The 17178-nt window shown below is 38.4% G+C and overlaps 1 protein-coding gene across 3 annotated transcripts in view; it reads right to left on the bottom strand.

The window, feature by feature from the left end:
* Positions 1–12480: 12480 nt before the first annotated feature.
* Positions 12481–17178, bottom strand: part of LOC124156128 — a 701458-nt gene continuing 696760 nt past the window's right edge. For 2 of the 3 annotated variants that reach the window (XR_006864274.1, XR_006864275.1), the window contains exon 7: positions 12688–12775. Coding sequence is in view for 1 of the 3 variants with exons in the window: in XM_046530467.1 (XP_046386423.1) it covers positions 12585–12775 (191 nt within the window). In the remaining 2 variants the exon portion in view is untranslated. Of the gene's footprint in view, positions 12776–17178 lie in introns of all 3 variants that reach the window. The other variant, XM_046530467.1, reaches the window with a different exon arrangement.

The following is a 17178-nucleotide window of genomic DNA, read 5'->3' as shown; positions in this document are numbered from 1 at the left end:
TGTTATAACTACTTTTACCTCTGAATACCAACAAGATGTACCTAGTGATAAAAGTAATATTTTGGGTGTAAAATTCCTTGAATAAAATAGATGGACAAACGCCGCAGTATGCCGCAAAACGTTCTAGTATGTAGTCACAATTTCGTTGCTTCACCTTGATCATGGTGCACTTAATATTTTCGTGAGGTAAGGCGAGGATGAAATTATGCTATCAATACGTGACCGCTCATTTCAGGACTAAAGTGGAGAAAAATGGATATAAAAATTAATTTTTTCTCCCGTTTTCAACATACAGTCATTCAGATTCGATCCTAAAAATGGAGATACCACGCAATAGCCGCAAATATCCGTCCTTTATTGGCAAATGGAGAGCATTAATTGCCTTATTTATGAATAATAAGCAACGCTATTAGACATGTAATCAACCTACGCGCGTGCGGTGTTATCGAGAAAACTCAAAATATGCCTATATTGTAGACTTACATGATAAATGTTGGCCAAATGTTGGACCAATCGCTGAATGCTATTCTTTTAGCCTGAAGATCTTCAACGAGGTAGCGATACGGACTAAATGGCATCGATAGATGGCATTATAGAAGAATATATTTATTTAAAATACTGAAGGAGTGAAGTTGAGTGCTATTAACCCTTCCTTGAGTGCCTAGAAATCTTATGCGTGTGGGCGTATGCGTATGCGCATCTCCGGCACCCCATTCATAATTCATTAATTGTATGTTGTATTTTAGTCTTCCCTTTAAGTCAACAGCATGGCTCTTTTTTCAAAGATATAATATCTTGTTTTGTATAATTTATATAAAATACATTGTAGGCAGTGGCGGATCCAGAATAGGGAGAAGGGGTGTGCTAAGTGGGAGTCCAAAAAAATTACAGTTCTTTCTGGAGTAAATTGGATAGATTCGCCACTGAATTTGTAGGCAACATTTAGGTTTTGACATTCATTTTGTGCGAAAGAATCTTTCATATTTTACCATTGTAACTGTACATTGACCAACATGCTGTGGAAACACAAGTAAAATAGTAGCCATCATGTAGAATATTGGCGTTACTGAAGTTATAATATTATAAAATTCATTGCATTCAACCTTTATCCCTGCACTCATATAATTTTTTTTTCTTCTCGCCAACAGCCGTGCAGGATAAAACAGCTACACCAGTAATAAAAATTGAATTTTTCAAAAAGAATTTAAAAGTTAAAAAAATCATTCGTCACCCAAATAACGACAAAGTGGTTGAGCTGAAATACAATAAATATCAAAACGATAAAATAAAAAACTATACAACATTAACATAATTTGGGGTAACGGAATTACCCCGCACAGTCAGGGAATGGTTATAAGAATGGAGAATTTGCAGGGCTAAAAGGAGAGGGGAAGGCATAGGTAAGAAGCGGAGGTTGGATGGAAGAAGTAAGAAAGGAGGAGTGAAACGTTGTTTGGTACGGGAGCGAAAAGCACACCAAACGACTTTGTTTAGACAGCGGGATTTTTGGATTAAAGCCGTCTGCAAAGTTTGCGTTGTACGAGCAATAAGTCGGGAAGTATCCGCGGAAGTGCGAAGAGCGGAAAAAAAGAAAATGCCAAGCTGTTATCAGACGGCCCCGGTTGTCCTTAGGAGGAGAAGGGAGAGTGTTTTGTGGAAGGGGGAGTTGGGTTTAATAATGGCTGGAGAAGGGGGAGGGAGTGAGGAGAGGTAGGGGGAGGGGGAAAAAGTTGATTGCAGGGAGAGACGGAATGTCGCACAGGTCTAAAAGGAGAAAAATCACACATCGTGTGCACTAATCCTCAGTGAGAGCATTTTCCATCGCTCGGCTCAGCTACAGTGCAATTTGTAAAATCCGTTACGACTACTACAAGGGATAAGTCTATGAGGGGTGATTGCAGATTTCATAAAGGCGCATTTACACTGTATAACATGGAATATAAACATGTTAAATGTAACAAGTTACTTGTAACATTTGTTTTAAAACAAAAGTCTAGCGTAGCCAAAAATGCGCAAATAATATGTTACACATTTTCCCACTTCGGTTGGGAAAGCAAAAACTTCTTATATTACACGATTTTTTGCTTTGTAACACATTGTTACATGTAACTTGTTACATGGATTTGTAACTTTTTCGTAAAGCATGATATATGTAACTTGTCTTTATAAAATGTTGCACAGTGTAAACGCACCTTGACGAACAGTGCTAAAATTCGCAGATTTTTTACTCTCAGAGTACTTTTTTGCAATTGTATCGATCAGCCTCATGCTTCTCATTAAAATGAGTGCATTAAACGTGACAGGCTGTGTGTTTGATAAACTATTTTCCGTTTCTTGAGCAACGGCAGGTAGTTCATGAGTTCATGAGATACTGCTCTCACATTCTAATCTTCACTCACAGATAATAATCAATCGCGAAATTTTATTACTTTATTTCACATTTATTTTTCTCATGCTTGAAATGTGCAAAACATTCAAGCTGAAGCATGTAACAGAATAGTAATCCAAACACCCAGGCTAAAATTTCTCTGACAAAATAACTAAGGAAGATACTGCTGATATAAGTTTTAGCCATTGAGATTAAAAATTTCCGTCGTTAACGTCACGTACGCAAAAATTCTTGGGGAGTGATTAGAGGCAAAAATAGGAATATTGATACCCGAGGTAAAAAAATGTATGACTTGTATTGTGAGGAGAAATAAAAACAGCTGCCATTGGGTGACAGCATAACAATTAACAATAATTCATTCTGTTGAGAGTCTTAACTACCACACCTATATTCTTGATCATTGGCGAATTTAAGGTGAACATGAACGCTTAAAAAATATACGAGATTTTAATACAAATATTAATTAATTTAACATTTTAATATGAAAGTCATAAATATTTACATATTAATAAATTTTACAGAAACATTTAGGGTAATTTCGTGGAGTAATTTTTGTATGTAGTTTTTAATTCCAAATCTTGATCTTTGACTAACTCTATGCTTGTCAGGTGGTCTCACTTAAAAAGTATTTTAGCTTATTACCCTTCATGCTGTCTTCTTTAACGTTATTATTTACCATCAAAAATGTTTTAATCTGATTTAATAAAGATGCCACGCTGTTATTTTCACACTCGAATATAACTCGCATGGTGCATGTCACTGATATAAAAACTTTTAAACTGGTGATACTGCTGTTTCAGGTGGAATGCTGTCGAACCGTTCCATCATGAATGTAAGACGTATTGCCAGTTCTAACTTCAGTTTCATGAAACTTTTTACTCATAAATTCTATTGTAGGTAAGTTTACTTTGACAGTGGAATCAAAATATTTTTTTACCCCGATCTCAAGAAAGGACAGGTGAGAAGGGGATTTAGGAGCCTGAAGACGCCCCTGGAGTGGGGGAAGGACGAAAGGGAAAAGGATGGAAGAATCTAATGTCGTAATTAGGGCAACATAGGCTACCAACATTCTCTGATCTTTTTATCTTTGCGAGTGAGCTGGTGTGGCTAAAGCAACTGGGGATGAAGGGAGGGAAAGTTTCTCGATACGTGACTTTCCCTTTGCCAATTAGCAATCAGCAGGCGTGGCCTCAGTCAGTCACTCTCAGACCTCCATCGTGTTAACATCGTGCAGTAGTGTTGCCAAACCTCACGCTTGTGTCTTTTAGTATGCCTTTCATCGACGGTGCCTTATTCTGCGTGGTAGCTGGCAATTTCATGAGTTTCTGTGAAAGAATTGTACTCAACACCTTCCGAATGAGTAGGTATCTTATCTTGGCGCCGAGGCTAAAATATCAGTGGCCACCATTGATTCACACGTTATCACAGGGAAACTATGGACATTTAGCAACGTTTAGTTCGTTCTCCCTCCCTCAGTACTCTCCCAATTCAGATATTTTTATCTAGATTAGTCATGAATTTGCGTCAATGAAAACGCGTTATTCCATTGCACAAGTATTGAACTTTATATACACATGGAAAAAGACAGTGCTTTTAAAAATGGCCACAAGAGACCGATTACGTTACAATGAATTGAATGCTAGAGGATAGAATCGAAAGTAATCTATGCGAGAAAACATCGATAAATGCTTACAAGAAACATTTTTTGAACTGTCATCACGGAAAATATTTCGAGCAACATGGACGGAAAGCGCTGGAAAAAAACATTTCCATTGGAATGAAATTATGTCAAAACTTTGCGGTATACCCGTCCTGGCGGGATATTTTTCTCTGGATCGGAGATTTTTATCTCCCTATATGGCCGCAAGACACCGAATACGTTACAATAAACGGAATACAAAGGGATAGAATTGAAAATAATCTATGCGAGGAAACATCGATGAAGAGCTTACAAAAAATATTTTTTTGAACTGTCATGTCGTAGAGCAACTTGGACCGAAAGCGCTGAAAAAGAACATTTCCATTGGAGGTAAATTTGCACAAAACTTTGCGGCGCACCCTCCCTGACGGGAGAGAAGTAATTGGGGCAGGGGAGTGACATGCATGAAGTACTGCGAACCGACTTTGAATACTTTCCACCCCTTCCACTACTAACTACGTCACCATCTCTCTACGCCCACATCTTCCCTATTTATCTCCGGGTGGATAAGCATGTGGATCCCGCACACTCTGCGCCACCACTCGTCACATTCCGCGCCGCACCCTTTTGCAGTTGCCTCGCGACAAATTTCCTCCTCGCACAGCTGGATTTACCTCCGCTCAAAGTTTCCCGCCACTGCTGCACCGGCAGACGACTTAATGCGCCGCCCGAGCGAGGAAATAAAAACACCAAGCTCGCGGTCGGAGAGAAAGAAGTCATCCTGGGTTCACATGAATGACATATATAGCAGTTCCAGGAATGATGGTAAGAAAATAGTCTCCGCAAAGTCGGGGAAATATTTACGGGTGCCCTGTTTCCTAGTGACTCGGACAATTATTCACCGCAAGCAGACGGAGGTGAGTGGGAAAGGTCAGTCATCAGAGTCTTTGGGGTAAAAAATTTGCTTTATCCAAAAAATTAAATCTAAAATTATGAATGATAAATGACTCCATTATATCTCAATTCACCAAGGTAAAATACTTAATTGTCGAAAGAAAAAGATAAATTGACTTGGTACGTGCTGCAATGAAGATTGAGGAGTCTCATTTTTAATCGAAACAATACTGATATTTAAAATTTTCAGTGTACATATATGCTAACCTTATTCATATCTATATTTAATTTCGAATCCATACCATTTCTTAAATGATTCAACATATTTTTAGTACATAAAAACTAACAGCCTTCCCATCGGAGGAGTGATGCTTTCGGTAGAAGTGTTTCGAACGCAAATAACGGACTCAATTTCAAGCATATTTCAGAGGAACAAAATTTCTACGATGCTGTTTAACTCCTAAAATCTAATGCCGAAACTTTTATCACGCCTTATTGTCAAAAAACTTAAACAAAATGGGCGACAGACACGTAAAAAAATTATTTATTGAAATATGCGCACGAGATTATTAGAGGAATTATAAACCGTTGTTAATAATGTGCAGCGAGATATCCACCAACGAGCCTTTTGTGATGAAAATTCGAATAAAATGAAATTAAAGCAACTGTTGAACACATATTGAGGCTTGAAACTAGGGACGCAATCAATCAAATCTGTAATCAAGCTTAGTCTGATTTTATGGAAAAACATAAGTGAGGGAGAAGTCCCTACTCTCCCGTTATAACAAAGGAAAGCAGTAACTTGATTTTTCAGATGAATTTTATTCACCCACTTTGAGAATAAAGACACAAATTTCTGTATCAAAAAAGAAATAAAGGCAACTATGCCATTCATGTCAGTCTAGACATCGATTTACACAATCATTTCCAATTAGTTTCAAACTGAATACATTAATGCGGAGGTAAGCTACAGTTGCTCTGTCCCTCTTGGCAACACATATGAATCATACCCTATGAAAAGTGGTGTGCAATGATGCTCATTTCGTGAAAGGAACAAGGCTGCGATAAAACTATGATCAGTTACTGGAAATATTGGTCTGTACTGAATGTATCGGCACCCATGCAGATTAGACCATAGGGGATTGGACCTGTTCGTTTGCTTTGGGAACATTCGCCAAATGCATGAAGTGACTTAAATCACTTTCCCTCTCTCTGTCCCTCTCGCGTACCCGGACTAATATGGCTTGGATGTATAATAAGAGAATGAATCGACAATGGAAATCTAAAGATCAATATGTTTTAGTTAACTCATTTTATCTTTGGGAACCGCATGATACTTAATGTTTAGATACATACGAATACCGCCCTTTGGCATTATTCATTAAACTGATAACTTGTTTCTCATTCTTCCTCCTTTCAACGGGGATACCCTAGCCTTCTAACTTCTATTTTACTCGCCCCTGCGATGCGCATAAAATCTGCGAGATCTGGTATAATACGACTAGAGGTTCACTTCCTTCCTGCGAAGCACCATTCCGCCAAAGTCCTCCGCTGAAATTGAGAGAAGGCCACGAGGCCTCCCTCCAAATCATATCCCTAAACACAGAGGCGTAACCATGGGAGGGATAAGGGAATACATCCCCCCCAAAGCCTCAGAGAGTTTTAAAAATATTTAAAACTATTTTATAATTTTGACGCATGATAGCTGCATCTGCTTAAAGTTAAATTTTAAGTGCCAAAATGATGTAAAATATATTTCCTGACATGTCATTTTTCAAAACTTTTCCCAGACCCATTTGTCTGGGAAGTGGGATCACCACTCCAAGTAATCTCATCCCCCCGCCGAAACATATTCCTAGTTACGCCACTGCCTAAACAAACTCGCTCTCTTATCTCTGTCTGTTTTATTTCCGACCCTTGGGTTTGAAACCAAGCGATCCGAAGTGATTTCGATCCCGCATGCAAGCAAAATGCAGAGGGGAGAAAGAAGAATACTGCTCGGCCGCGTTCAATTCTCACTTCTATAGTACATGGCGACAGCGTGGTGAGTAAGTCTTTAGAATTTCAGTCATGCCAGATAAACAGGTAATGCGAAAAATGCGAAGACTTTGTTACGTGGGAGTTCAAGCGGTAGACTGAATAACCCTACGTGACGCAGTGCAGTTGCGCGGCGTTATATGTCGTCACTGTCTCTCAGTTCCGGGGTTTATTTATCATAATAATTCAGGCAGCGGTAAAGTGATTATTTCCTTGCTTTCAGTGAGGGATTTCCCAGGCCTTCTACGCCCCATCGGTCATTTTCCCGCCTACTTCTTTCTTCAGATGTTGTAGCCGCTACTCAGGTTCCCTCTCCGGCATCGAACTCCGATTGACAAGACTGCGTGCCTTCACCGTGCGATTAGCTCAAAGCTTCAGCACAGTCATCAAGACATGGAAGAAACTTTTGTTCTAATATACGGAAGATGATGAGAATTTAGCACTCAAATTAACACAGCTATCAACAGGTGATATTTTACTAATCAGTCCGGCCTGTAATACCTCCCCATTTTAGTGGCCTGTTATATTCGGCATGAAGCAATTTCTATATCATCGATAAACACTGCCACCTTCCTCTTTTCACTGTTATCCAATATCTTTTTCCTCTACCATGGTTATCAAACTCCCTTCTCCACTTCGTACTCGCTCCTTCCATACCCTCTGTCACCTCACCCATACTGTCGAATAACGTCTTCGTTCTTTTTCCTTTCCATCCATCCACAAGTTCCGTAAGCCGATATTGACCTTTCTTCCTAAGAGCCCGCGGTTCTGGATGAGTATTGTGGAAGACAAGACGTACATCATATTTATAATTTGATGAAACACGAAGAATCAACTTCCTTGCAAGTGTCATTCACGTCAAATACTTCAAGCAATATTTCTTAAGATAAATGAGGAACATTGAATAAGAGAAAAAAAAAACATTTTAACTTATTACTTATCATAACAGGGGCCCAAGTAAAGTGAGGGATCGCCTAATGGAATTACGCCTCCCCCTAACCCCAGGACTGAGGAAAGTCATTAGCGTTCGAGATGACTACTGCCCGCCGCTAAGCGCTATCAAAGTAGAACGAATCCATGTCCATCTAATGTTAGTGTATCGAGTTCATTTCTAGTTCCACATTCATTTTTTATATTAGATGCCTGGGATTCCTTTATTTAAAAGTTACCTAACCTAATCATACACACATATGTATTTATTTCTTCCTCAAACATGTTTCACCACTATCTTCTAAGCCAGCTAAGTCAATTACGGAAGAATCAAAAGCAATCAATTAAAACTTTAGATGTTACGATTAAAATGGACTAAAACCAATAAGATTATGGCCGAAAAAATTTTAATGTAGCAAATGGAGGATAAAATAAATATTAGACGGCTTTCAAAGTCGATAATGCGACGTAAAAGAGGGCTGCAACAACGTCAAATAAGTATTCATGAATGTCAACGAATCCCAGTCAATACATTACGTAAGGAGTTGAACGTGAGGATGATTCCGAAGCGTCTAATTGGAGCGGGAATTGAAAGCAATGCTTAGTAAAGGAAATTATAGCGCGCACATGACTGCCCTCGAAGCGACGCGGTTTTAAATGGAAAACGTGAGCAATCAGAGTCAATCATAAGGCGATTTCCGGGATGATGTCCTCGAGAACGAATTTCACGATAGCGCTCGGAAATAGGAAAAGATGCGTCGCGGAAGTTCCTCAATACTTAATTAAAAGGGCGGAAATTAACGTAAGGAAAGCCAACGAGTCAGTTAAGAGAGCTCGATATAAAGCGGAAAGTAGCAATCAGCATTGATTTTTCGAGAATTGGTGCTTCCACATTTCACTCTTTCACGCTGTGCCTGAAAACAAAGGTTGGCCAAGATAGGCGACGGTAGAACTCACCCTGTGGCGTCTAATCCAGTTGTCACTATCAATTTATACTGATATAGAGAAAATGAGAGACTCTAGCTAATATTGCAATAGTATCTTCCAACGACCTACTTAATTTAGCTGTAGTTTACCCTCAGCGACTACAAAAACGGTATAAACGCACGGACTGAACCGCGAGCGTGTAAAAGTAACGCATTCGGGGAAGCATTTTTAAGCTGTCAATCAGCAAATTGCTAAAATTCTGCATCATAGCACTCTAATTAGGTTAAAAAAATTGTTATTATAGAAAACTGTTGGATTGCTGAGAAGTATCTCATGCGTAGGAAATGCATCAAATAGTTAGTTTTTTTTTTCTAATGACTCAAAATTTCTCTATGAATTGGTCAATACTACAAAGAAAACCCTCCATTTCAGATGGAACTAGTAATACTTAAGGCCAAATATTAATGAATTTTACCACTGTTTTTGATAACTACGATAAGGATGGGTTAAAATTAATCAGATTTGGGCAGATAAATTTACATGTAGCTTGCAATTTAGCTTTATTGGGAGATGATTAAATATTAGATGGCATTTATAATTGACATTGCGACGTGAAATAAGTCCACAGCAACGTCATATAAATAGTAATGAATGTCAACGATAAATAATTTAACTTGCCTGCGCGTACGATTAATAAATTCGACGAAGAGAGAGGTAGGCGTCATTTACTGAATAATTACCCTTAATTTGTGAATTCTGAGGAGCAGATAGAAAATAATGTCTCAAAGTAAGATAAATGTTAGGAGAGGTAGCTACCTAGCATTGAAAATGTACATTTTGGTGCATTAGATAACTACATGTTAACACCATCGCGACTTCCACCTCGTGCATTCCAATTGTCTTGGGCCTAGAGGAATTTTCCCATATCAATAACACGATAAAAATTATTCGGTCTCAAATTTTGTTCCCTAGATTATGGTGAGGGGATGTTGAAAATGGTGTTAGAGGGTAGAATGTTAGGGAAACTAGGGAGGGGATGGAAAATAATAGGATTTTTAGATAGATTGAAAGAGAGTAGGCCTTACAGTGAATTAAAGAAGGTAGTGCTGGAAGGAAAGGGAGGCTCCCAGCTTACTTCTTGAATACTCCATGAAAACCTACCTTAATCGGTAGAATACTAATAATAATAAATTTTTTAATATAATGTAATAGTGCAGCACTAATTAACCTAGAATTTCGATATCGATTGAATTAATAGCCAAAAAGACAATTTGCTTGGTCTAATTGAAGCACTGCCTACATCTTAACTGCACTTGATTAAATCAATCGAAACGAGCTCCGAAAAATAATTGTAATTTTAACGTTTCCGAGAAAGGATAGCGAGAGGAATACGCCAATTAGTATAACCAGTTAACTAAAATTCAAAGCTCAGCTGATTTCTCATGGACATAGCGCTAACAAGGAGAAAACACAACAGTCTGTTTGTTATTACTGGTCAATGAACAAGAGGTACCCATTAACCCAACGGAATAGAGCAACTATATAAGCGAATGTTGACCATCCCCTTCGTAGAACACACGACACGCATGACCTAAATAGCATATCTAACGGCCGGCGATAGGAATGAAAGATGCGTCGCAAATATTTTTAATACTTGTGCCTAAAGATGACATAAGGGATTGATCCATCAGTTTGTGTACACTTGGAAAAACTTACCTTTTACGAAGTACCCCGGTGGGAACTGCATCAACTCTCACCACGCTGAGACACGTGAATTTGCTGGAAGGTACACATCCAAGAATCCGACAAACATAATGCACCATGTAATATCCAAACTGCTACGGCTTCAATTAAACGCGTCCCAGTTCCCAGAAACACAATCGAGCACAATAAACACACGCGTAAGAGCAATTCCGAGTGCTTCAGCACGTCGCAGTGAGCGATACGTGCGAGAAATACGTCAACAAGCACGAGGCTAATAGCACGAGTCGCGGACACGCGTACTCACAGCTGCTTCTAACCGAGTGAGAAGCAAACTGAGGGGTTTTCGTATCCACCGTCACTCGAGGAGCCCCTTCGCCTCCCTTATCACTCCAACATGAGCCTCCCCTCGATCTAGTCCTAAAACGAAGTGTTCAATCGACTCGGGACAGTAAGAGCGAGGCCCAGGCATGACTGGGTCACGCAGGAGACTGGTATGACTGCCGAGCCGTCAAATTACGGTGCTCGGCTAGGATAGCTTTATAAACGGCGGGACAGCGAGTTTGTTTGAGCTAAAGGAAAATATAAGAGCTATGTTTTGACGGAGGTTCACATAGCAAATGCTCGGAAAATCACCGTATGAATATTTTCGACTTTACGAGCTCCGGACGAACAAATTTTTCTGAGGCCATCTGCATCGCGAGGCACGTAAAGGTTTCTGGAATATGAAGCCAACTCAAAAGTATTACAAGCGTATATGACACTCTCACAAATTTTTTTAAATGAATTTGAAACCATTACGTTTACTTAGCGGTAAATTAAGGACTTACTTCAAAGGAAACTAAGTATAGCAAGTAAAACCCGCATTAAAATTATAAAAACCTCACTGAAACCCAACAAATATTAATGTCGGAGGCTAGTAACGGAAAATGTTATATATTAATCTGGGTCCTTCAATTGACATTCTGGGACCCCTAACTAATATTCAGTAAAAGAATGATAAGCAAATAAACAAATTCCAAATGAGTACCCAAGCGATCAAGGATACCAGAATTGTTGAGAAAGACCCTATGTAATCGAGGGAAGACACGGATATTTGGAAGCACTCACGAAAATACACGAGAAAATATTATATGCAAGATTGTGTTTCGTATACTTACCATAATAAAGTGAAGTTTCACCACTTCATTCAAGCCAATACCTTTAAAATAATCCTATTCAGAAAAGTGTAAACATGTATACTCTAAGTTCATTTCTTTATGTTTGGAAATGGCCAGATATATGTGTTTCTATTATTTACAATTGGATGAATAAAATTTTAGAGCTCACCCCATTGATTTAAGCTGATTTATTGAATCACGATTTTCATGGACTTTATAGACGCATTACCGTTGGTAAAAGAGCCTAACGTCCAAATGATTAAACTGTGCTTTGTGCATCTTCAACTATGAAAACGCAAGCCAGTAATAATAAAACTGTACTTAAAATGAGCAAAGATTTGTCACTCTAACATGATTTATCTGGCCAGGAATTTCAAAATACATAAACTATTCATATAGACTTTCATTGTTCATCGTTCACACAACTTTTGGATTTTATTTAAACAGGAATAATTAAATTAAAATTTATTCATTAACGCGTAATAGTGAGTTGCGGTGAGTCCAAACCTCGGAAAAACCAGCCCATTGATAACAGAAATTAAGTATTATTGGATATTAATTACGTAACTACCCACTCATATGCTCACAATGTGAATTTTGTGTCCCTTTCCTGTCATCGAGTCCCTCCATAAACTGCCTATTCTTGGCTGGCTGCATCCTCCTATTTTGATGGGTTAAAAGTGTTCTGAAATTTACCAGTCTACCAAGGTAAACACATTTACGAAAGAGAAATACTCTCGGAAACAGCACGGTGAAAAAAAGCGGTATTTTGTTTGGGGATGAAGTTAAAAAAAACACACCAATCGCTTTTTTCGACAAAACTCATATTTGTACAGTACAGGCGAAAATATATGCGTAAGTATAAAAAATATAACCGATTTCGACGAACGATGCCGCCGCATGGTGGTCAAGAAGGCCTCTGACGCCTTCGTCCGGCGACGACAAACTGCGGCGGCGCTCGCCGGGAGAGAGGACGCGACGTCCCGGCGGTGGGAGTCTCTCGGCGGCTAGCTGGTCGGTGGCGGGGGATGGACCCGGAACTCGGCGGAGGACGATATCTTCGGGCTTTGAGCGGTGGGGGCCATGGAGGCGGTCGAGCTGCAGCAGGAGAGGACAGAATGAGGTGATTAAGAGACCCCCAAAGCTCCCAACCCCACCCAACCCCCTCATTCATCACATCCCTCATGGTATATATGTATACATCTTACTACCCAAACATGGCCATGTTTTTTTAAAAAAAAACCACCCCTACATAAACCCACCCCCTAACTTAATGGTAAGGTACCCTTTTTCTCCTAATCCCACATAAAAAACACACACATATTTCCCCCACCCAACAATGAGAACACATAGATAGAGAGAGAACAACACACATATAAATATATAGAGATCAATCATTCTCACACTCATACGCAAACAACCACAAGCATAGCACACACAAATGTACGTACACATATATTAAAATATATATTTAGGTGTATTTATAAGGTAATAGTATAGTATAGAAAACAGCCAGAGTACAAAAAAAAACGTTCATCACTTTAGCAGCTATACCAATCAGCCATTATGAAAAAAAATCCATTAAAACAGGCGAGGTGTAGCCATTCGGTCTCTCCGGAGGATTTTTTCGAGCAGGTCGCCCGAAATTAGAATCAGAAAGAAAAAAAATTTACATCCACCATGACCCTTTGGGCTGGCCCTGGAAAAACAGGACGGGGATTTAGTCAAACAAATCAAATTTTAAACAACACCTGAGCTCATGCTGGTATCGGGGATAGCGTAACGGCGAGTCATTTAAACAACACGTCCACCGGTTTTGCAGAGTAGCGTAGGGATAAAAAATGAAGTTCTCAAACGATCATTAGAGAGTCAATACATGTATTATAATCCGTCAAGGCCGAAAGCCAAACCTCGCCATGTGTAAGAAGGCTTTATAGAAAAAAAATTATACAACCTTCTGAAGACTACGAAAAGTGCGCAGCAGATGCACCCATACTTAAAACGACCACATACTATTGATCCCCATTCAAACACTTACGGTCGCCATGCTAACTATAAATTCTCCAGGATAATTCCATTGAGAAGTCAATCTATAACAGGGGGAGGGAGGGTTTTTATTATGGCGGGCTGATCTTAGCAGTACATATCTTAGTACCCGGTATTTTTTTGTGTTATAGTTCCTTTTTTAAATTTCAAAGAAATTTGTGAGAAACGAATGCAGAAAATGATTCATCCGTTCCCCAGTTTTTAGAACGCAAGTAAGTTTGTTTTATTATTTCGAAATATTGTTGGTTTTTTATTTAGCAATTTTAATTTATGTATTCAGTTTTTTTGATGTTTTAGATTGAGTTTTTTTTTGATTAAATATGGTTGAATTTATAATTAGCATTTTTGATATAATAATCCCAGTCCACCGCTGAAACTGGAATATTTTTTAAACACAATAATGAGAGAAAGAAGATAAAAAAAGTAAAAACATAAATTATTTAAAACTGTTTCTTTACCTGGAAAATTGGCTCCAAGCAGTTCCAACTTGATCCATTTTTACGAAAAGTTGGATGAGGGAATATTTTGTTTTTTGGTATTTTTTAGGGTCCCATTTTTCTCGCGTTAATTGGTTAGCGGTGGAGATTAAGTAAAAATTTGAATCTTGTTCTCCAACAAGTGCTTAAAGTTGTAATGATTAGATATTTGGTGACTAGGACAGAGATTTTTTTTGGGGGTTTGCAAGAAATAAGGGGGGAATGGGATTAGGAATTATGGGTTGAGCTCACTGCGACAGTGGAGCAGATTTGACAATATACTCAAAATGGAGATATGATAGAACACGTTTCTTTATTGACTTTTAGGTTTCACTTTGATACGGTTAACATCAAATACACAGAGCTTAAGGAGGTTGTTGAGTTTTTTTTTTGGCTTCACCTTTCTCGTCTTACGAATCGGATGGAGGATTACATTCATTATTATAAGTAGACATTCTGTAATGATGATAATAAAAATTGATTTGAGAAATTAGGAGATCAGATTAAATTGTTTACACACAAAATGCTACTACACATTATTTAAGCACATTTGTTTATTAAACCTAAGTATTAATTATTCTCATACTTAATACAAGACAGGTGAATATATGGAGAAAAACTCTTTTTTAATTATAATTATTAAAACATTGTAAAGGGGAAAGAATTATGGTTGGGAGTTTTATCATCATTTACTAATAAGGTCGAAACCACATAGATATATATAATATATATGTATGTATATAGATATGAGTGAAAAGCATCTATTTACACGCTAAACATAAAGATTTCCTCTATTAAACAAACAATATTTTCTTGTTTTAAAAACATATTTTTAGCAAAAGTTAGCTCTTCCTTGTTTATACAAATAACACAGTATTTTGATGCTATTTTTGTAATTATTTTCAAAAGTACAAGTCATTTTAAATATAATTTCCCTTTTCTTGCTAATGAGACTGTTCTTATAAATTCAGTGTGCAGAAAATAGAGGAAGAGGGATGACATTTACACATGCTAAACATTCCACGAATTTTTTTAAAGCCAGCATCTGATGTCCTTTTTTTTAACTTTTACTTAAATTAAATGGCCTAAACTAATCGGAGAGACCCGCCCTTGCTTTTTGAAAAAAACGAAACACACACGAATTCTCCAATACCCATGAACACCAACCACTACGCTTTAATCTTCTTTGGTAGTTTTTCCCTTTTTTTAACTCTCCCGTTAAGGGGAGGATGAGACGATGCAAACAGATAAAAGAATCAAACAAGGGCAAGTCGAAGGAATGCACCATAATAATACAGTGCAAGCAACTACCCATTCCATATTCTTTAAGGTAATTTCACTTTTCCAACTCTAACAACAATCCATAAATGATCACACCACACACTGCTATTAAAGAGTCCCATCAAATCATCAAAGTCCTCTCCCATACTCTCAAAGGGGTGTTTGACCCTTTGACCTTTTTTTCACTGAACATTATATCATCTGCATGCCCCCCTCCTCCCCGGAACCAGTGCACAAAACCATTGATTGGGGGATGGGGAGAGAAAAACTAAAAAAAATCACCACTCCCATTGTCTTTTTTCCCTCCCCAGAGAATTGAGAGAAGAACAAAAAACTCTCCTTCTACACATCATTCTCCACAAGATACACACACAGATAAAGAGCAACTACAAACTATGAGTCGAATTCATGATCCCCATATTCCAATTGAGCGTTCCGTTATGATTTGTATGATTTGTTTTTTTTTCAATTCTTAAAAAATACATTGGCCCAAGCGTCTGCGGGACTCTCCAACTGCCGTGTGGTCCGCTGTTGGACGAAGATTTTTGGTCAGGGGGGAGGAGGAGAAGGAAATATTGCATTCGGGATAAAATAAGACGTATGGGTATACTAATATGAATCAATAGTAGACTCCAGGGGTGTAAGGATGATAGGATAGGAGGATGAAAAAGAAATATATTCAGAGATGTATCTGGGTTTTCGACCGTGTGACAGGTGTCATGGTTTCCGAAATTACGTAAAGCAACTTGCTCTCCTTCATCAGGGCTAGTAGTCTCCGTCAGTCCCAGGACTAAATACGAAAATCCCCGATAACATAGAGCGAATGGCCCTCCGAAACGTCGGTAACCATAGAGCTTGCCACTTTGTTAGAATCACATGGAGTTTCTTTCCATAAAATTGGCCGCGACATCATCACAACTTTCATCGGAAATGAAAATACTTTTTTATATCATACAGACAATCGTATCCAGAACGAGGGAAGCTGAGTTTCATAAGGTATCAGGTTAGTGGGTGTGGAATATCTTTTCCAAGAAATAGGGGATGCAGGTCTTGCCGGAAGGCGGGAATACAGCTGATTGGATGGGGCAGTTTAAGAAGATGGTCCCGCGACTGTTCAATCAAGGGAGGGATTTTTCAAGTAAGGGATTGAGGGGGAAATAACCTAAAAGGGAAAACTTGGGTACTCCTTTCTTCTGTAGTAACGAACACGTACTATAATGCTTGCGCGCAATGAATGATGGGAAGACCCGCTTGTGAGGACATGTCCTTAAGCCCAGAGCACAGCTAGACGGGATTTCCGAAATACATATATATGTACACACACACGTACAGATTTATTCACATATGTATATACATATACATCAAATCACTGCTCTTATGCACATATTTATACTTTATACTCATTCATTAGGATGATGATGGTATAAAAACGGAACAGCACGACTCCGAAAAATCGACCGCTTCGAACAACACTAACACCTATATTAGCTTCGTAATATAACTCTAAAAATAAGAGGCATACAAAAAATAGGACACTTTGAAAAATAGTAACATTATGAAAACTGATCAAACCACGGTGGGAAATAATGTAGCCGTCACACCGCCAAAACACCAACTCTCTCCGTTATTTTTTTTGTCCTTACTTATTTTCTTAAATATCGTCATAATAATATTTTCATTTTCGGTTCCCAAAAAAAA

The sequence above is a fragment of the Ischnura elegans genome, chromosome 3, assembly GCF_921293095.1.
Source record: "Ischnura elegans chromosome 3, ioIscEleg1.1, whole genome shotgun sequence".
NCBI classification, from domain to species: domain Eukaryota; kingdom Metazoa; phylum Arthropoda; class Insecta; order Odonata; family Coenagrionidae; genus Ischnura; species Ischnura elegans.
Note: the sequence above shows the minus strand (reverse complement) of the source record. Positions and strands in the feature narration are given on the sequence as shown.